Source organism: Papilio xuthus, unplaced genomic scaffold, assembly GCF_000836235.2.
Source record: "Papilio xuthus unplaced genomic scaffold, Pxut_1.1 DF827461.1, whole genome shotgun sequence".
NCBI classification, from domain to species: Eukaryota; Metazoa; Arthropoda; class Insecta; order Lepidoptera; family Papilionidae; genus Papilio; species Papilio xuthus.
Window position 1 is genome coordinate 2,044,195 of NW_013531188.1, and position 20,726 is coordinate 2,064,920.

General features: G+C 34.9%; 1 protein-coding gene across 6 annotated transcripts in view; it reads right to left on the reverse strand.

Annotated features, from left to right (window-relative positions):
* Positions 1 to 20,726, reverse strand: part of Fur1 (Furin-like protease 1) — a 71,317-nt gene that overhangs the window by 9,007 nt on the left and 41,584 nt on the right. For all 6 annotated transcript variants that reach the window (XM_013314345.1, XM_013314341.1, XM_013314342.1 and 3 more), the window contains exons 3-12: positions 10,356 to 10,533; positions 9,876 to 10,030; positions 9,357 to 9,485; positions 7,813 to 7,978; positions 5,863 to 6,035; positions 5,398 to 5,607; positions 5,023 to 5,161; positions 4,237 to 4,460; positions 3,077 to 3,216; positions 1,221 to 1,339 (exon numbers count right to left, since the gene is read on the reverse strand). In XM_013314345.1, coding sequence (XP_013169799.1) covers positions 1,221 to 1,339; positions 3,077 to 3,216; positions 4,237 to 4,460; positions 5,023 to 5,161; positions 5,398 to 5,607; positions 5,863 to 6,035; positions 7,813 to 7,978; positions 9,357 to 9,485; positions 9,876 to 10,030; positions 10,356 to 10,533 — 1,633 coding nt within the window. The remainder of the gene's footprint in view (positions 1 to 1,220; positions 1,340 to 3,076; positions 3,217 to 4,236; positions 4,461 to 5,022; positions 5,162 to 5,397; positions 5,608 to 5,862; positions 6,036 to 7,812; positions 7,979 to 9,356; positions 9,486 to 9,875; positions 10,031 to 10,355; positions 10,534 to 20,726) is intronic.

The window sequence follows — 20,726 nt, forward strand, 5'->3', positions numbered from 1 at the left end:
CTGGATATATCCTTTGGATCTTTGGATACTGCTCGAATAGATTCGACATCTTTCTCCCTCTAGCATCTGCCAATGGATCTGCGAGATTCCCTTGTAAATTCAAACTTAGATTAGGAGGGGTGGACGTCGCACGTGACGTAGTACTTTCGATAGGGGATCGCGTCGCTGGATGGCTCTGTTTCATCTTCTGCGATCCTTTAGTGTTCTTTGAATTCTTATTCTTCTTTCTCTTGACTAATCCGACCGTGTAGGTGGGTGCGCTACTGACTGTCTTCCCCCTGTTGTTCTTCCTCGGCTGCACGACCACAGGGCGTGTGGCATTGCTTTTATTACGAGTTATGATCGGTCGGAATGGTATCGGGTCGTTTTTGGCGGCGGGCGCGCTTGTACCGTACAACGTGAGCGACCATTCTTGTAAAGTCGCACGACCTATACATTGAAATGTTTTCAACACAGACTTACTGTCGCACTCAGAGTCTACTAAAGCTACACTAAGTTTATTTAGCGACTCGAGTGTGGCAGTTAGTTTACATAATATGCTAAGTTTTGTTTCTAAAAGTAGGTATCATTTTTTTTTATGATAAACAGACATTTCAGTTTTCGAAATTGGCACAATGCTTGCGAACGTAATTAAAGTTTTTTTTACAAAAATTTTATGTTTTCTTTTATATTTTCAGGCCAAAATAATAGGTATAAATTATAAGAACATACTGTAGATATTCGAAGGAAACTGCAATTTGAAATTTAGTTTAAACATAAATCATAACAGAGCACTAACACTTGCCGCATTGTCCGGCTTTACCAAACTAATGAAAGCTTTAACAAATTATATTTTAAATTCACAAGTTAAATACTTATATATTTTCGTATGAATTTTAATATCGAACTAGCCATCATTTAATATTAACCATAGAGCCTTATTTTATTTCTTAATATGAGTATTCACATGAGTTTTCTATTAAAAAATATTATTATTTCTCTCTGATTATGGTTGTTACATGACATTATCACACATCTTTAACCATGGGTTTCTAAAACTAAAATCACTATATAAAAATATCGTAGTATCCTACTAGTTCTCTATCTATGTTTGTCAAAACAGAGATAGCAATTTGTTTGGTCTCAGAAACCCACGGTAATAAAATAAAAGAAATTTCAAGTAGTAGTCGATGGTTAGAAATTTAAAACATGGACACATAAGAGTAGTAAATTTTATTTACCCATATAACGCCCTTCATTTGAGACTTCTAGTTGCCAAACGCCCAATGGAGCCTCCCCCCACATGTGAACTGACATAAAGGGCCATGAGTTGAAGCCTGCGCGAGACGAATCATGCGCCCTGCAAAAGAATACCTCAATTAACGCGAAAATATAGTACATATTTTAAAGGTACTTATGTATTATTAGCTGCAAACTACTATGGAACTAAAAATTAACCCTTAATTCGACGAATTTTTTTGTAGCCAAAAAACAGTTTTTTTTAGTAAAGTCATACTTACGTAATTTTCTCTAAACTAGTTCAGTAGATTTTTTTAATTAGTCGTTCGTCACACTGAACACCATCGAATTAAGAGTTAAAATGTTTTTTTTTGTCGCAAAATCTTTAAAAAGTAACTATGTTACTCCCGCTTAAATCAGCTACCTTCCATTCAAAATCTCGTCAAATTCGGTTCGGCGATTACCCGATACAAACGCGGACGTGAGGACAAACAGACGAACAGACAGAATGTTTAATATATTTACAAAATAGTGTTTCGTCTGTGAATTTTCACGATAAGAATCTACTTTTCTATAGAAATCTAGTTAATTTTTTCGTCTTTCTCATTTGCAAGTAAAATAGAAGGGCGTTGTAATGTCATTAATCAAAAGAGCAAAATATCAAAACATTTATTTAAAGTTTTATTTATAAGATTTTGTGAAGTGTATTCAGATTGTTTGAGAAAGATTACTTGAAGTTTTGAATTTTCAACAAATTAGAATTACTCAGAATTTATATTGAACTGAATTTATTTTATACTTGCTAAATTATTTTATTTTATTATAATATATTTGACAGCACACGGTAAAGTTGGACACAAAATCGATTGCTAAACTTATCGATTTTCGATTCGAATTCGATTATAATTCGCATAGAACTTAGATTATCCATCTCTTATAACAATTATTCTTGAAATATTTTTCTTTGTAGATCTTACGAGTTTTTAATATTAATCTATGTTAATTTCTTTGAATCGATTTCTATGACATTCATTGTCATAGTTCCATGAATGTATGAGACAATGCCGACGGCAGTGTGTCACACGCCAACAAATGTACCAATCAAATAAACAAACAACAATTCGTATAAGTCACACATTTCATTGTACAAAAGAGAATTTATTATTCATTTATTAGTTCTGTATTTTGATAAATTAGAGTTCCACAAAAGATTTGTAAAAATCAAAGCACTGATTTTAATATCAAAGAATAGAAGGTACAGTCAGCTTCATAAATACCGTAACAGACAAGATATACACATATATAAATACACCAAAAGTAATAAATTATTTCAGTACAACAAAAGTCCTCAAATTAATAGATACATTCACCCTGCTCAAATACATCGGTACATACACAGCGTCAAATATATGAGTACATGCAAGGTGCCAATATATCGTAGTAGCCACAGCGTCATAAGTAACTAGCAGTCATGATTTGCAAAAATATCCTAACATTTCACAAAATTGAACTCTATCTCTATATACTTGTAGTACAATAATTAATTACTTTTGGTGTGGCTATATATCGTAGTAGCCACAGCGTCATAAGTAACTAGCAGTCATGATTTGCAAAAATATCGTAACATTTGACAAAATTGAACTCTATCTCTATATACTTGTAGTACAATAATTAATTACTTTTGGTGTGGCTATATATTGTCTGTTACAGTATTTATGACGCTGACTGTACATGTTCTACGGCGGGAAAAAGACTTATCAATAAACTATTTGATTCCCTGATTGGTCAAATCAAAGCGCGCTGACAGTTATCCTATCCCTTTTCATTGTAATATAGAAGAGCGAGACACAAAGCATACCTGGGCGCTAGTAGTGTGACCCTGGTGCCGGCGGGCGAGGTAAGCGCTATCCTGAGGTCTCCCCGGCGCGCGGCCGACAGAGACACCCGGGCTTGTACGTGCTCAAGATAATTCACGCCGGGACATGCACTCACATCCAGCTGGAACAAATCATCATCTCACTTACACTGTACATGATCATGTTCTCATCAGAAACAAAAGATTTTGGAAACCAAAATTTATGGATTGGTTGAGCAAATTATAGGAAAATTGGCAAATAAACTGAAGTTGCTAGTATTAAAAATTATAACTACAATGGATTTAAAAGCAACGTATACTTTTGAAGTTTAAACACATTATGAAATATTTTGTCTCCTCCAAGGAATACTCAGAAAATTGAAACAACTGGAGATTGCATACCATCTCTGTTACTGAGTACTGAAGTAATAAAGCGAATGAAAACTGATACAAACACTTCAATGAAATCAGTAACGTAAACGAACATCCCATAGCAGTATACACAGAATTATGCAGCCAACGAGATGTCACGATTGACGCACAAGTTTTAACTTGAAGAATGTTGTTTAAGTAACAAACGTGTAGTCAGAAATATTAAAACCTTTATCCTTATATTTCTTTATCCTCCTTCAAGTTTTATAGAATACATTTAGGTAAAAGATATTCACAACTGAACGAGAAGGAAGACTCTATCTACTAAAGAAAGCTATCATGGTAGTCTACTTAAAGAATGTGGAGGAAACTTTTACTTTCACAAATTAGTATTAAGTTAACACGTTAGCTGCCAGAATGATTTTTCGAAAAACGATTTTTTTTATTTTGTCCAAAACCATTTGAAAACACCTAAAAATATAGTAATACCATATTTACATTGCCACACCGAGGTGTTAAATGGAAGTATGGCTTGTCGGACTATATTCCCGACATGGCAGCTAACGTGTTAAACAACAAATTAGAGTACCATTTCACCACGTGTCATGTAAACGCACTTCTCTACATTATTATGCCATCTTTCCAGAGAGCAACTAGCTGTCCGAATCTGGCCTGGTACGACTACTCTTTGTTTGACAATCGCGGCAACGATTCAAATAGCAATGAAGTGGGTAATGAAAACTTTTTCTAGTATAAAGTGGTAAACGATTTCGTGTTCGTGTTCGTGTTACCTGCAGTACAACAGAAGACTTGGGCGGCACAGGTCGCTGCGGGCGCGGTGCGGCGAGCTCGCAGCGTCTCTGCGGCGGCACAGTGCGCCACGAGCGTGCCAGCCGCACCATGCCCGCCGCGTCCAGCAACCCGTACCCGAACGAGTGGGACACGTTGCGTCCCACACCGTTCACACGCCAGTTGCCGTCCAGGCTCAAACGTTCAGGTCGAGCTGTTCTAACAACTGATTGACAAAGTTCCACTTAAGTAACTTAGAATAGGGAGCGTCGGTGGCTCAGGGGTTAAACACTTGACTTCTAATTTGCAGGTACTAAAGTGTTTTTCGATTTTTTATTTACAAATATGCATTTATGCGACGTTTTTATAGTAAAGGAAAGCATCGTGATGCAACCTGCACATATCTGAGAAGAGATTCAAAGATATGTGTGAAGTCAACCAACCCGCACTGGGTCAGCGTGGTTAAGTATGGCCTAGTCACCCCTAACTTAGTGTAGGCACCAAGCCCCTCAGTGGGGACGTATAGCGAGTGGATGATGATGAAGATACAATATTGGTATATATCTGAAGTAGCTGGTAGTGTGTTTATTTAATGCATTTTAGTTATAGTAATTACTGTGAACTTTTATGTTATTTAAACACACCACAAAACCGTAGTATCATAATCCGGTGTTGATAGTAAAATTGATTTTGGCACAATTTATTCTATGACCTTTGTGTTTCAATCTGCCCTGAACCACTGGTGTTAACCAGTAATTAGACAGTAGTGTGGTACACAAAGAGCATACCGATATGCTGCATGTCTCGCCATGTGAGGTCGCGGTTGGCTTGCAGCGCGAGTGCGCAGATGCCGGCTGCGAGTGGAGCTGACGCGGACGTGCCCGTGTGTGTCACTGTGCATGAGTGATGCAGGTCCGTTGTTACAACCTGCACAAAATATTATAATTACTATTGTTGGCAGAACCCCAAGAACTAAAGCTAAATATTGTGAGTTCCATATACATTCGTAGATAACAAATTTCATCATCTCCCTGGCATTAGTCCTCCAAATCTATAATTCATAACAGTCGCCACTTCTTCTTAATCATGTTGCCCTCTACACTATCTCTTCGGAGGTCAACCTTCACACTTTAGTACCTTATTCTACTACTATACTAGTATACCTGTTTCTCGTTAATAGCTCCGCTGCTGTAGGTAGTGGCTAGCGTGGAGCTGCACATCTCCGAGTACCAGGGCACCTCGCCGCGTTCTGTGGCCGAGGATATGGATAGCGTCCAGATGGAATTAGTGTAGCCGTCGCAGTTGCAATTGTCGTGCTCCCGCCCGCCGTTGCCGGACGCCCATACGAATATTGAACCTTTTCCGTTACGACCCTGGAGACGAAGATATAATCAGAAAAAACAACAGACTGCTAAAACTAAAGCTGTTGTAGAATTTGGTGACAAAGAAACGGACAAACTTACCACTAACCCGCCTGCACAAAATACAACATTCAACTCAAGTTGGTAATCGGCGAATTATCACATTTCGTTGCTTTAATCAATTTGATGATTAATTATAAGCTTAAATTCAATAAAGATAAGACTTAACACACTTTAGTAACAGAAAACATGGTAATTATTAAATACCTTAGTAACACCTTCAATAAACGCTCTGGTAGCTAGCTCGCCGGGACCGTCGACAGTCTTCCCATCATCATCTGGTCCCCAGGAGGCGCTGTAGATGTCCACGTGCTGAGGGTTGAGGCTCAGGGACCTGGCTTCCACCGCATCAGTTACGTCACCGTCCAACATACGTACACCTGGTTAAAAAGAACCAAAGTCGTACAGGAAAGACATGATGAATGAAAATGGATACAGGATTTGCCCCACATTAGATTTACCACGTTCATTGTATTTAACTAATGATCGAAATTGTAGATATTTCGCCCTTATGATGGTGAAAAAAATTATTTTTAGTATTATTAACGTAGGTAGTTTATATTTTCGTTCAAAAATGTATTGTAATTCATTTTCATGTGACATTCTCGACAAACCGCTTTCGTTTAATAAAATTGTCTTCGTTTTAATGAAAACAAATGAACAATGATTTAAAAACAATTTTGTTATTAGAAAACTTTTTCATCCCCGGGTTTGATATTTCAAAAATCCTTTAATAGTACTCGAGTTCGTAATAAAATGCTCTTTATATAAAATTCCACATGCCTATGTTCATTAAATTTTGTGATGTATCAACTATCAAGATAAATTGAGTCGGCCGCGTGAAATTCAATATTACACGATAATAAACAATTACTGAGTTGTTGCTACAACGTAGCTATCAAATAACATATGACAAAAGAATTATAAAAACAATTTGGTTCATATTACTAATATTATAAATGCGAATGTTTGGATGTTTGTTTGAAGGTATATAACATCAGTATGGATATCGCTGAAATTTAGCACACATGTAGAACGTGATCTAGAAGAACACATAGGCTACTTATAATATATTTTTTTACTTCTACGCGGACAGAGTCGCGGCCGACAGCTTGTCTTTTACATGACTGATACTGAAATCCAGAATAAAGTTAACTGGCTCTACTTTGACAGATTGAAAGAAAAACCTAATAAAAGGTATATAAATTTAACTATTATTATTAATGCGAAAGTTTAGATGAATGGTTGGATGGGTAAATGGTAAGAAGGTATCTCCGGAATGGCTCAACGGATCCTGATGTGATTTAGCACAGATCTAGAACATAGACTTGAAGAATGAACAAATAGGCTACCTATTAAGTTTATTAATACCTTGAGGACAGAGTCGCATGAGATTGATATTCATGAATAATGACCAATTAAAAGTTTCACGGCATAAAATGAGAGCAACGGAACCACTTGTTAGTGATAAAAAGCATTATCTTATAATTACTATTTATAAGTTTTGCGGTTTTCCATATCAGCACAGTTCTGTCTACCAACAAAACTACTTATTGTGTACATTTTCTATTTCATTTTGAAGTTTTTTTTAATAGTGACAAGACTTATTTGATTATTTTATTAATCAATTGCCAAAACGGATAAACATTGCATTTTGCTCGCACCATGTCGGTCCTTGTCGGTCGAACCTTGTCGGTTGCAAACATATCTTTAAATAATGATCTCATAGATGTCTAGGCAAAAATTAATAAAAAAGTGCCGACCAGGTCGGCGTAGGAACATACTGTTGGTTGCATTGGTGCCATACTCAGAGACTAAAAATCAAATTACTTTGACTGTAGTCATACGTTCTTTTTTTATTTCTTCACTAGCTGTCGCCCGCGACTCCGTCCGCACGGAATTAAAAAAAACATAACATATTGGTCATAGCGTAATGTTATATAGCCTAAAGCCTTCTTCTATAAATGGACTATCCAACAAAAAAGAATTTTCAAATCGGACCAGTAGTTCCTGAGATTAGAGCGTTTAAACGAACAAACAAACAAACCAACTCTTCCGCTTTATAATATTAGTATGAATACAGTGTCATTATGCTTGTGTCTTTACGAAGTGTGTTTTAGTAATATTTCAATTACTTAATACGGTACTTTCTCTTACCTCCAACACTTGCTCCAAAAGCGACGCCAACGGCGCAGAGCGAATTGTTGGCGGTAGCGGCGACCTCGCCGGCACACCGCGTGCCGTGTCTGTTGGAGTCAATCATGTCGTACCTCGGCTGAGGGTCGGAGTCGTGGGAGTTCACGTCATACGATGCCATCGGATCCTGGAAGGAAAAAATCGATTAATTCTGTCCCTTGATTACTAAGGAGTACATCTAGGACGTTCATTTGTTTTACATTGATGCTCACGTTGCAATCATGTCGGAAACATGTCACAATACACATGACAATATCTTATATATAAAATTCTCGTGTCACAATTTTCGTTCCCATACTCCTCCGAAACGGCTTGACCGATTCTCATGAAATTTTGTGTGCATATAAAGTAGGTCTGACAATCGGCCAACATCAATTTTTAATCCCGCGCGGACGGAGTCGCGGGCAACGGCTAGTAATCTATATAGCTCTTAGTGGAAACCGTGCAAGCACGGGATTGGAATCCAAGGGATTGTACTGGAATAATACAGGAGTGTGTGGTTTGTAGATTAACAATAGTTAATACTCCTAAAATTTTCTTGTGACTTTTGCCGAATAATTCTTGTCTAATTTTAATTTCCAGAACAAAATAAATTCAACACAAAATGTCATTTCAATGCTTGTTCATTCTTAAGTTTTTTTCCTTCCTTATATTTGTGTACACGACTAAAATACCATATTTTTTGGATTATAACGAAAAAACAGAATCGTGTATCGTGCTTTAATATAATACATATGGCAAGATAACAAAAATAGAGTGTAGTAAATGAAACGCAAATGTGATTCGTTTGTACTTTTTGTGAAAACGCTCTCCCCCTTTTGAAAGCTGAAATATGAATGAAGATCCACGACCGTAATAGATCACGTAACTTGAAACTCGCCTTTTTTTCTGACAAATATTGCTCCGTATAAAGATCCCTTACCGAACCATTTGTCCGGATTTCGGCAATGTTTTTACATCACTTCACTAATGTTATTAACATCAAAGGTGTGAATGTTCAGTTTTATTTGTATTTAAATTGTGAACTTAGGTTTTATTTGAATTGTCGTGATGTTAGTATTTGTTGTAACTTATATAACTTTAAACATTATTAATTAGAATTCTTTGGCGCGTATGGCGCGCTTTCATTGCAAAGTGAAGCGTCAGAATGATTAGTGAAGGGACATAAACGTCGACATTTTAGTAAGGCTAGTGTTGTGCCAATACACCAGCATAGTATCGGGTTTCCTTCCTAACAATAGAAAGATTTGAAGCAAAATTACAGCAACTTCTTTAATGAAATACAACCTAAATTGTAACTCCACCAAATTCTTTTGTACAAGACAAATTACACCAGTGAAAGGAATCTATACTAATCCTTTAGGTGCAGCCAACAGAGACCGAGCGATGTATCTTCAAAGTAGACTTTTAATACAGTCTGTATCGCCTTATTATTTAGATATTAAGGTGAACGAAACAGTAATTCCCCTCACAACAAATATACCGTTGATAATGACTTTACTTACGTAATTAGCGATGAGATCAGGATGGTCAGTTTCGAGGCCGTCATCGAGAATGGTGACCACAACACCACGGCCAGTGATACCTTCCTGCCACGCGGGGATAACGTTCATATCCAAACCACCACCTCGATTCTACAAACAAATTACATTGTAGTCTGACCAATAATATTTTAATATTTAGAAACTTAAAGCCACTTCATACATTTGAAGCGCCAATAGCCATTGATGCTTAAACCCTTACAACCTCAAAGTTGTAGATACGAATTTCCAATGAAGTTGTCATGGATTCGAATCCCGACATTCAACTATTACTGTGAACCATATCTTAGCATCAGCCTGAAGCTTATTTTGAATTATTACAAGAGTAATTCTTAACAATCTGCTAGATTTTCGTTATAAAAACACACAAATTTTAACAAGTTATTATAGTATTTTAAACTTAATAATTTTCATTGAAGTCAAAAGTTTCTAATTTACTTTTGCGTAAAATTTGTTTTTAATTCTTTTGGTGATTTAACTTACCAGATACCACATGTGTGACCATTTGGGGTCGTTAAGCAGGAACCTGGGGTCGAGGGAACGCAGACGGCCTTTGACTCGCGCGCGCTGCAGCTCCCGTCTGCCCGCCTCGCGCTTCGTACCCACTGACGGGTACGGATCCGATGTTACCGTTTCAACTATAACAAATATATTTCTTTTATTTTGTGCCACTTTGACTATTGATAAACCGCGATCTATTAGAAAAAGTCGTCAAGTGGAATGAAGAGGTTTAATTTCAATCTTCTACCTTAAAGTTTGGACATAATGAAATGAGTACGTATTGTTAGTAAAATTGTGACTTTTAAATTCATAAATAAGTGTATAATCTGTATTTATGGAAATATAACTTTATATAGTCAACTTTAGTTGCTTTATGATGAATGAATTTCTTTCATAGGTTAATTACTTGATTCCATTAGTATTTGTTTGGTATGTATGGTAACATATAAAATCCTTCTTTACCTGTAGTACTGTTATTGTATAATATCTGGAAGTCCCTCTTTTTCCTGGAGAGGGCTCGCTGCTGCTTTGCCCAGTGTACTCTGGCGTCATTCTCCAATCTGCCGTGATGCTCCGCCGCCGGCCGCAGCGACCGCCGCGACACCGAGTTATGATGAAAGTGGAAGTGGTTGTCGAATATCTACAACAAATAATTTTATTAAAAAAGTAAAAAAAGAAAAGTAACAAAGTAAAAAGTTTCGTTTTTAAATGGTATTTAATAGTGAGAAATCTATATAGGGAAGTAAGAAGCTCCCAAAGTAAATTTTACATACATTCGTGTACGAATTTTAATAATATTTTGTATATTTAATCAAAGTATTGGGAAACTTATATGCTACTGACATTTCTTGGTATATAGACGAAGTAGATGTTAAACCAGAGTATACTAACTAGTACGTCTATTGACTACAATTTTGTTGATTACCCCAACAAAGTTATCACAACTTCTAATTATATGCGAAGGAAATTACACTTAAAAAACCTCTAGAACTCTATTCTTGCATTCTCAAGGGTTATCAAACTCAATAAAACATGAAATACCAAAAAATATCGCCACATTTTCTAAAAATATATCGTCTTTTTCCGCTCTGAAAATTGAATGTTATCATTCAATTTTGTTCCGAAAATAACGCAGCAATATACTATCCAAATTTTATAACGATGGTTACCGTATTGTATATACAGATTAATTCGAAACGAATAAATCACAAACAATACAAAGTTATTTTAAACTACCCTCTCAATAACTATAAAATTATACAGATTATATAGGTTACGAAGCCAACAGATAAAAATATAGTGCTAAGGCCGTCTACACACGTTCAGTATTAACTAAACTATTTTAAGTGTATAAACACTGTCAATTAAGCTGTAAAATTTTGGTCGTGGTTATTGCAGCGATCGAGCTGGCCCCTACGTGCGACAGATTACTGGCGTTTACCGCTGTTATGATGTGTGAATAACAAATATATATATATATTGTAAAAAGTAATTCGATAATGCATTATTTATAAAGTAAATAGAAATAGTGATTGCTTTTTATTTTCTGCAAAACCTATGTTTAAATGTACTACAAACGTATAGAATTCCGTATTTTGACAATCCTAAATTCTTTGTTCTCTGTTCACAGTTTGAGCTACACGAGAGTTTTGTACGTAACAATGGCGACTCACAATTACATATAGACGCCTGCATTGCAGCTGAATCAAAAATACGACTATGATAAATATTTATATCTGGCCAGAACTTAAAGCTTTGCAAATTATATATTTGGAATCATGGAAAGCTTCATCTCAAATTAATAAAGTGCATTTTATTATAATTAAAATTACTATAGGTTTCTGAGACTAGAATACATGTATAAAACATATCGTCATACTTAACAAAACAGAGATAACAATTTATTTTACACGGGAATTTTGGTCTTAGAAACCCACGGTTAAACAGTTTTTATATTTAGGGTCTATATAACGTTACAAACAAGAACGTAATAATAGATAAAGAGATTGTGAACATCTTGCTAATATTATAAGTGCGAATATTTAAATGGATCGATGGATCTTGATGAAATGTAACGTAGATGTAAAACGTCGTCTAGAAGAACACATAGGCTATTCATTATTTTTTTTTAATTCCGCGCGGACAGAGTCATGGGCGACAGTTAGTAAAGATACATATGACGAATATCTATTCGAAACAAAGTAAACAAACAAAACAATCCTCTTTATAATATTAGTATTCATAAAACTAAACTAAATAAAATTCCAATGTTAAACATACATAACTCTACTCGAAATATTGACATAAATATATAATAGCTATAAATCATGAAGTATTAAGAAAATTATTTCCGCTACAGACGAATAAACCCATTCATAAGTTGCGACAATCCGCGCCATCTTTACCGATGATTCAAATATTCTAACAGCCTTGACATAAAAGAGAGTTATTCGCCGCCGGGCCACGGTTCCCCACTGGCTCCATTCCAAACGCATATCGATCCAGTTCAAACGGCCGCGTCTCAGCTGGGATCACCACCTATTAATTACCTTCTTGACACATTACCATATCTTCATAATCGATTGTTATTAGGAACAATTAGCTAATACAAATTCAATTTCTCATAATACTGCTAGCTGGTATCTCTAGTAGGTAATAGTTACAGGCTTATAGTCAGCCACGATCCTTGTAATCCAAGACAGGGAGCTTCTTCCTTGCGAAATTCCCAACTGAATCTTTTGCGACATTTACCGTGATTTCGAAACCTTGCTGTCATAACAAAATTGTCTTGTCTTAATCGATTCATGCAAAATGCAAATGCAAAAATATTGTAGCATTTGATGTTGTCTTTGTTGAAAGACAGATCTGTAGACTGTAAACAAATGAATGATTGTTGTTTGAAGGTCACCAAATCTAATAATAAAGGATAATCTTAACTCTAACTGCTAATCTGAAATTCGTTAATTGAATACTCAATCTACACTAAAGGTCCCAATTAAAGACTGTGAGAAAATCTTAATACCTACGCCTGCTTCACTTGAGAGAAGAAAGATGAAATCGATGACAAAGAGCAGGCGAATTAATTAATGCAGTCCCCTTGGTCTGCATAAAGAGAAGTGCTTCGTTTGAAGACGGAACATTCAACAAAGAATGTAAACATGGCTGAGTACTTTGATGTTAAAAAGACTATAGGAATCCAATTAAGAAACATTTCTTTCTTATAATTGTGCTGAAATACTACATTGGGATTCTTTATTGGTTAATCAATTATGTGTAAAGACCAGTTATTAGATGTCAGCATAGTAAGTGTTAAATATTCAATAATAAACATCGAAGTTTATTAATAAACTAGCTGTTGCCTGTGTCCTCGTCCACGCGGTTTAAAAGGAACTTGATTAGTTACCTAAATGTTGTTAAAAAAAAATGTTCATCCAGATTATACGAGGGACGGCTGATAGAGATGTATGGAGGAGTAGTACATACTGTGCCGACCCTCGATAGGGATAAGGGCAGGTTGATGGTGATGGTGATGTTCATCCAGATTATGTTCTACGTCTATGCCAAATTTCAGCGAGATCCATGGAGCTTCTCTGGTGTGACCTTCTAACAAATATCATTCCATCTATCTAAACTTTCGCATTTATAATATTAGTAAAGTAATATACAATAGTCAGGATCAGTAAAGCAAATCGACAGTTGCTATCAAACGACAGTAATTTGCCTACAGCAGAATCAATTGACTGCGTTAAGCTCAATCATTACGCCTTATTGTATTTTATTGGCGAAGCGCTACTGTTGTAATGTATACTAAAAAGATAGCCAAGACCATCATTATATTGAACGTTGGACAAAACTAAATAAAATGGTATATATAATCTTACTAATATTATAAATGTGAATGTTTAGATGAATGTTTGTTTGAATGTATCTCTAGAACGGCTGAACAGATCTCAATGAAATTTGACATACATATAGAACATAGTCTGGAAGAGCACATAGGCTATTGACTGTGTTTTTTTTTAATTCAGTTTGGATGAAGTCGACGTCGACAGCTTGTTACATCATAAATTAATCGATCTCTTTAAATCGAGCCTTAATTAATATGGAACTATCAAAATGTTAACTTCTATATTCAGAGTCGTTCTTCACTAAGGGACAAGATTAGTGTGAATATCATCATCTGAGACGCTACAGCCGCGAGTTAGCCTGGGCCCGGTCAAGTAAATTTCAGATCTTAACTTGCAAGAGATTGAAAGATAATATTAAAAACTAGCTGTCGCCCGCGACTCCGTCTGTGTGGAAATACAAAAAAACTTAATTTGTGTGGTCCACCCATCCATCCACATCACATCCATCTAAACATTCGCATTTAAAATATTAGAAAGTTAAATAAAAAGGAGCTCTTCAAGGCATAAATTCGAAAAAACAAATCATATGTTCTTCTACTCACTTTCTTTTATATATAGATAAGGTTTTCGGCATATGGATGTAGCCAGAGGTAAATAACACAAAAATAAAATTCTTCATGCATATTAAGTAGCTTACTAATTTAATAATCAATTTTAATAAAATAAAGCATGTTGCAAAAAAAGTACTCTAAAGATATTAAAATAAAAAAAAATATATGTTATCGTAATATAAAGATGCACTGATACACTTGTAAAACATGCTGTCTCTGTTTTTTACAAAGAGTATGAGAGGGACAACAATATGTTTTAATACAGTTTTGACAATGAAAACATAGCAGAGATAAAATCACGAGCTTGCACCGCAGACGGGTTATTTTTAGCCGACGCCGTGCATTGACTGGCGACGTCATATTTAATGTCTACAATTAAATGCGAATGAAGTGCGTACTTTTTACATTATTAATTTTTTATAAGATATTTTTAAAACCTCGTACCTTTTATGAAAATTTTGTTCGTTGTTTATTTTAAGACTTGTATTTTTATATGTTCTTTAAACATCCTGTATCTTTTGACGTGAATATAGATTTGTATAATACTAGAGCATCGGTGGCTCAGGGGTCAAGCACTTTGCTTGCGATGTGCAGGTCCTGGGTTCGAATCCCGCTATGTACAAATGTGTTTTTCGATTTCCAATTTACATATGTACGTTTATCCGACGTTCTTACGGTGAATGAAAACATCGTGATGCAACCTGCACATATCTGTGAAGAAATTCAAAGATATCTGTGAATTCAACCAACCCGCACTGGGTCAGCATAGTTGACTATGGCCTAATCACCCTTAACTTAGGGTAGGCTTCGAGCTCCTCGGTGGGGACGTATAGTGAGCTGATGATGATAGTTCTAGCTGTTGCCCACGACTGCGTCCGCGCGGAATGAGAGGAAAACCTAATTAGTAGCCTATGTGTTCTTCCAGACTACGTTTTACATCTATGCCAAATTTCAGCGAGATCCATAAAGTCGTTCTGAAGATACATTCAAACAAACCATACATCCAAACATTCGCATTAATAATATTAGTTAGATTTGACTTGATAGAGTCCTACTTGGTTGATTGTAAATCATATGCCACATAGTCAGATTTTAACCTCTTAGGCATAACCGAAGAAATGCGTTATAGTATTTATGTATACTATACGATTTTATACATGGATTTCTTTGAACGTCATACAAAATTGAACATGTGCTTACATTGTACTAACAAGGAAATAAATTCAATAATAAATTCACGAGAACACTTTAGTATAAAAGATTGTTCACTTTTACCTCAAAGTGGCTATCATTGGGCTTTTTGAGAGTAAATCTTGTAAAGAATTTCATTCCATGCCTGAGTTCACAGTTACTAGATAGGAAATAACTTGCTGATAAAAAATACTTCGTAATTGTACACATAAACTATGAACTTAAGAATAATCTTATCTCTTAATATATTACTAATAAAATAAATGTGAATATTTGGATGGATGGATGGATGTTTATTTGAAGGTATCACCAGAACGGTTTATCGGATCCCGCTGAAATTTGGCATAGATGTAGAACATAGTCTGGAAGAACACATAGGTTACTTTTTTTTTAATTTCCCGCAGACGGAGTTGCGGGCAACAGCTAGTTATATTATAACTTACAGTTATAAAAGGTCTAAGTATATAATTAAAAGAATTGAACATTCAAAAATAAATTGCGGTCACGGCTTTTGAAATTATAAAAAAAACCTGTGTATTGTAGTGACGGGCTCACTAACGACTCTTGAATAACAGAAGGGCTCTCGCTAAAAAATCTGGCAGAAAAGGTAAAGCATTTTGCCTCTTAAATAGAAAAAGATAAAGTAAAATTCATCAGGCTAATAATATTCAACTCGAGAAAAAATAGTTAAAGAGTGTTCTCAGATAAAATAATCGCGTTTTAATATCACCTCAGGTAAAAAAAAATATTAACATTTTAATGTCTCCTTTCGTTTTCTCTACAATTTTAAGGTCATATTTTAAGTAACGAAGTTAAGGGTTGGTAGTGGCTTAGTAATAAAACGCGGGCAAAAGCTGTGTTTTCAAATGTGTTGTTTTAATAAACATGTAAACATAAGATACTCTACAGACGAGGAGTGAGGCACCGCAGCGCATTGATCGTGTGGCGCGCCTTACAACGCCCACTTGATGTATGGTCTAACACTTGATAGCTAACACGAGCTAGACCAATAAATTTAGAGCCGTGTCTACATTATATTGCCATGTGAACGGTACCTACTAAAACGGTAATACGTAAACTTTGTTACAAGTAAAAAATTACTCTTTGTACAATAATTACCAAGTTAACTCATCTTTTACGGAAAAAATCGTAAAAAATGGCGCCTGAACGAACTTTGTCAAAATTTTTATAAATATTAGTACTCTCTCACAATTTAAAAACTACGATATTTACTTGTATTGTCTATTTCGACTTATCGTGGCCTTTCCTATTTTCAGACAAAAAAAATGACTACAGAATTATTTGTTAATTTCCGTTAAAAAAAATTAAAGTACAGTTAATATTATATTGAAGTAATAATAATTATTTTGCATCAGCTGGGCGCTCGTTTTGTACAATTCGATTTAACAATTATATGCAAATCCAAACTTATTTTACTATTCCATTTACAATCAACGTTCGCGGTCTGGAATTTAGAAATTAATATTTAACTAGGCGGTACCGTGAACAAATTAGTTGCAATTTGCAGTTTATATTAAAATGTTACAAACACTTATGTATTTTAAAATCTTATAAAATAAAATCGCTTTCCAAGACCTTTGTTTGGCTTCTTATTCTGTAAATCCACGAAACGTATTAAAATATGGTTTAGGTTATTTACTCCGGTTTGTGTTTTTGCTGAGAAATAAACCTAAAAACAATTTTAAAGCACAAATCCAGAATGTAATATTTTCTAATCTAACGAGACTCTTAATAATTTTTATTTTAGTTTTCTAAAATAATATATTTTCTCTCTGTCTCTCTCGTTTTCTACTGTCAGTCGGCGTTTATGTGTTTATCGATTAATTCTTTTCATTACTAATTCTTTTTTTTTCTTTCTCCTATTTGGTGATTTGTTCACACCTAGGATTATTTATGTGTGACTATCATAGATCGTAAAAATGATCTTTGTTATTATTAGCGTAATTTACTGAGAAACCTGTTATTTGCTTTGCTTTTTTTTATATCTACTGTATGTTAATTTTATATTTCAATACGCTGTTGGTTTTCTTCTTCAATAAATAAATAAACTAATAATTTCCCAATATTCGTTGGTTTCTGGGTTAAAATCTTTGACAAAACATCGATGTTTTATACAGATGGTCTCAGAAACTAACCATACGTCAAACATCTCAGTGGTATATGTATTTATTTATATGTTACATACAAGCTTTAGAGTACACGCGAGATGAATCTCTGGGCGTAAGACAAAATTATCTTTAATTAAGATAGTGCTAACATGGTTGTTAGTGTATTAGAGCGAAAAATTAGACTAAATTAAATGCATTTTTTTAAAAGATTTCTCTTAATTTGTTTCAATATTTAATTTGTGTCGTTTTATTTTATTTAAATTTGGAATACAGTGTGTTTCTGTGACCAAAATCCCCGTTTAAATCATATTGTTTTCTCTGTTTTGTCAAAGATAATGACAGAATGACGAAATGTTTTATACAGCTGTTTTGATCTTGAAACTCACGTCTAGGCAATAGTAGCAAAAGTATTCACTTCGCTATAACAGTATTAAATCCTTAATTCTTTCCTACAATGGGTTCATTACTCAGACCTTAGTAATAGGTTACTTATACTAATATTATAAAGAGGAAAGATTTCATTGTTTGCATTGTATAGGCTCCGAAACTAGTGAACTGATTAAAAAAATTTTTGATTGGAAAGCTACAGTATTCCTAAATTACATAGGTTAACAGTGGTAGAGCCCGCTTTAACATCTTCGCACGAATCGGCCCGGCTCGCTCGGTAAAATACCACGAACACACAGAAGACAGGCGTGAAGTGGAAGCAATTCCGCGTTTCGTCTGATGAGTGTGCGTCCCGGAGGCCTAATTTAGTCCTCTCCCTTCCTATCCTTTTCTTCATAAGGAAAGGATGGGAAGTGGAAGTGGACTTTCCGGATGAGAGGATGCATGGAAAGGGAAGATATTTTCTTTCTGTGCATCCTCTTCTCCGTCGATTTAAGGTAGGCAACGCATATGCAATTGCGTATGTCTATGGGCATCGGTCACTTCGCTATTTCAGCGATTTCACGTGGCCGCTCGCTCGTTTGCCACCTTTTCATATTAAAAAAAGGCTACATTTATTACTATATTTTTTTAAAAAATGTAACTGTTAGTAATTTATAATGAGTAGCAATCTTACTGATATAAATGCGAATATTTAGATATATGGACGTTTGTTAGAAGGTGTCTCCAGAACGGCTGCATGGATCTCGCTGAATTGACATAGATGTAGAACATAGTCTGGTAAAACTCATAGCCTACTACTGAATTTTTTTTAATGCCACGGCGGGCGACAGCTTGTAAGAAGGTGAGTAGAAAAAGGTGAGAAGTAAGGAGCTTGTTTATTTATTTTATCACAAGTAAAGTTTATTGAGAAGTAATAGTGCGCCAATGCTATTAAATATTTAATTAAATGTAAATATATTTATCATATGGTTACAATTACTTACCCGACTAGTACTGGGCAAGGTTACGCGGAAGGCGCGGTACAAGTGACATTCAGACGAAGACAACCTTCATCTTTTGTAAAAAAAAAAAGTTAACAGACCTGAGTGGACCGACATTTAAATTGAATGAAAGGATAACAAATGCTACTTGTCTTGTCCTTTACCTGGAACAAAATAATAAATACGTTAATCAATACAAAAGGAGAATTCAAAATGGCAGAAGTATGCGACAAAATGTACTCGCCCCGTGAGGTTCGTGAGACATTTTTTACACTTTACTTTCTCTTAAACCGAACGGGCCAAAAGTTTGTTATATTACGCAATTTATTAAAAAACAAAACATAAATTTTGTAAATAAGAAAAAGGGCATTTTTTATTTTCATCGGAATTGACAAAATGGGGTCTAGTCCAGAGATTTTGCTCTTTTTACATCAAATCTATACAATTACTAGCTGTCGCCCGCGACTCCGTCCGCGCGGGATTAAAATATATTGGCTAATTCTCAGACCTACTCAATATGCTCACAAAATTTCATGAGAATCGGTCAAGCCGTTTCTAAGGAGTATGTGACAAAATTGTGACACGAGAATCTTTATATATAAGATTAAAACTGTGTTGTGTATGTAATTTCATAAAAAACATTTGGTAAATATAAAAATATATATTTGTGTCGTTTAACGAAAAACCAAGTTTTAAAATTTAGTCTGTCTGTCCGTGTTTGTTCTTGGAAATCTCCAAAACAGCTGGACCAATTTTGACGAGACTTTGAGGTATGTAGCTGATATTTACGGACGTAAGTTAGAATGTTGGATTTTTTTTTAATTCTGCGCTTATGAAGTCGCGATTGACTGCCAGTGATAAATAAATGAAACCTTCATCGAATAGTATCAAGTCAATGAGCATGCTATTTGAAATTATTGAAACATATAAAAATCCTCGCAATGTTTTGATTTATGTAACACCGTAGCACATATTTTTCTTTATGTAAGTGTCAGGTTCGTAACTGGACGTTTGATTTACGGTCTATCGGTCGGCAGTTTGATTCTAAGCTAGCTTGTTACGTTGGTATTTTATTTTCTAATATTTATAACTCACACTGTAGATATGGAATTAGTAAAATAGTTGACCAAAATGTTAGGTAAATTCAAGAATCCGTTGGTGGAAAAAAACTTCACAGCTTAAATAAAAAGTTTACGACGATTAAGTTATATTTAAGGCCGAGTATTGTCGTAGTTACCCCAAATATGTCAAATCAACAACTACCATTTCTTTTTAAATCATACACCGTCGGTTTCCAAGACCAAAATCTCCATATAAAACATATCAACATCGAAGACTTTATCTGAGAAACCGACTATTAGTTGAGTACTATCGTAATGTTAAGAATAAGTATTACGACGAACTAACTGCTCCATATTTTTAATTAAGTCACTTAAACAAACTCTTAGTGTAGATCTCTTATGCTAAGTACACTACGAGATTCTCTTAATGACAAAATCTGAGTCTACTAAAAAAACCCAATAATAATAAAATAATGTTTTTCAATTTAATATAAAAAATGTAAATTAAATTATACATTGAAATTAAAAGTATTAGTTGATAAAAGCAGTAGTTCAGTGTTATACAGTGGCAGCGTTGAGAGTTGAGTCGCAACTGGAGCATTAGTTTTTATTGAGTTGAGTTT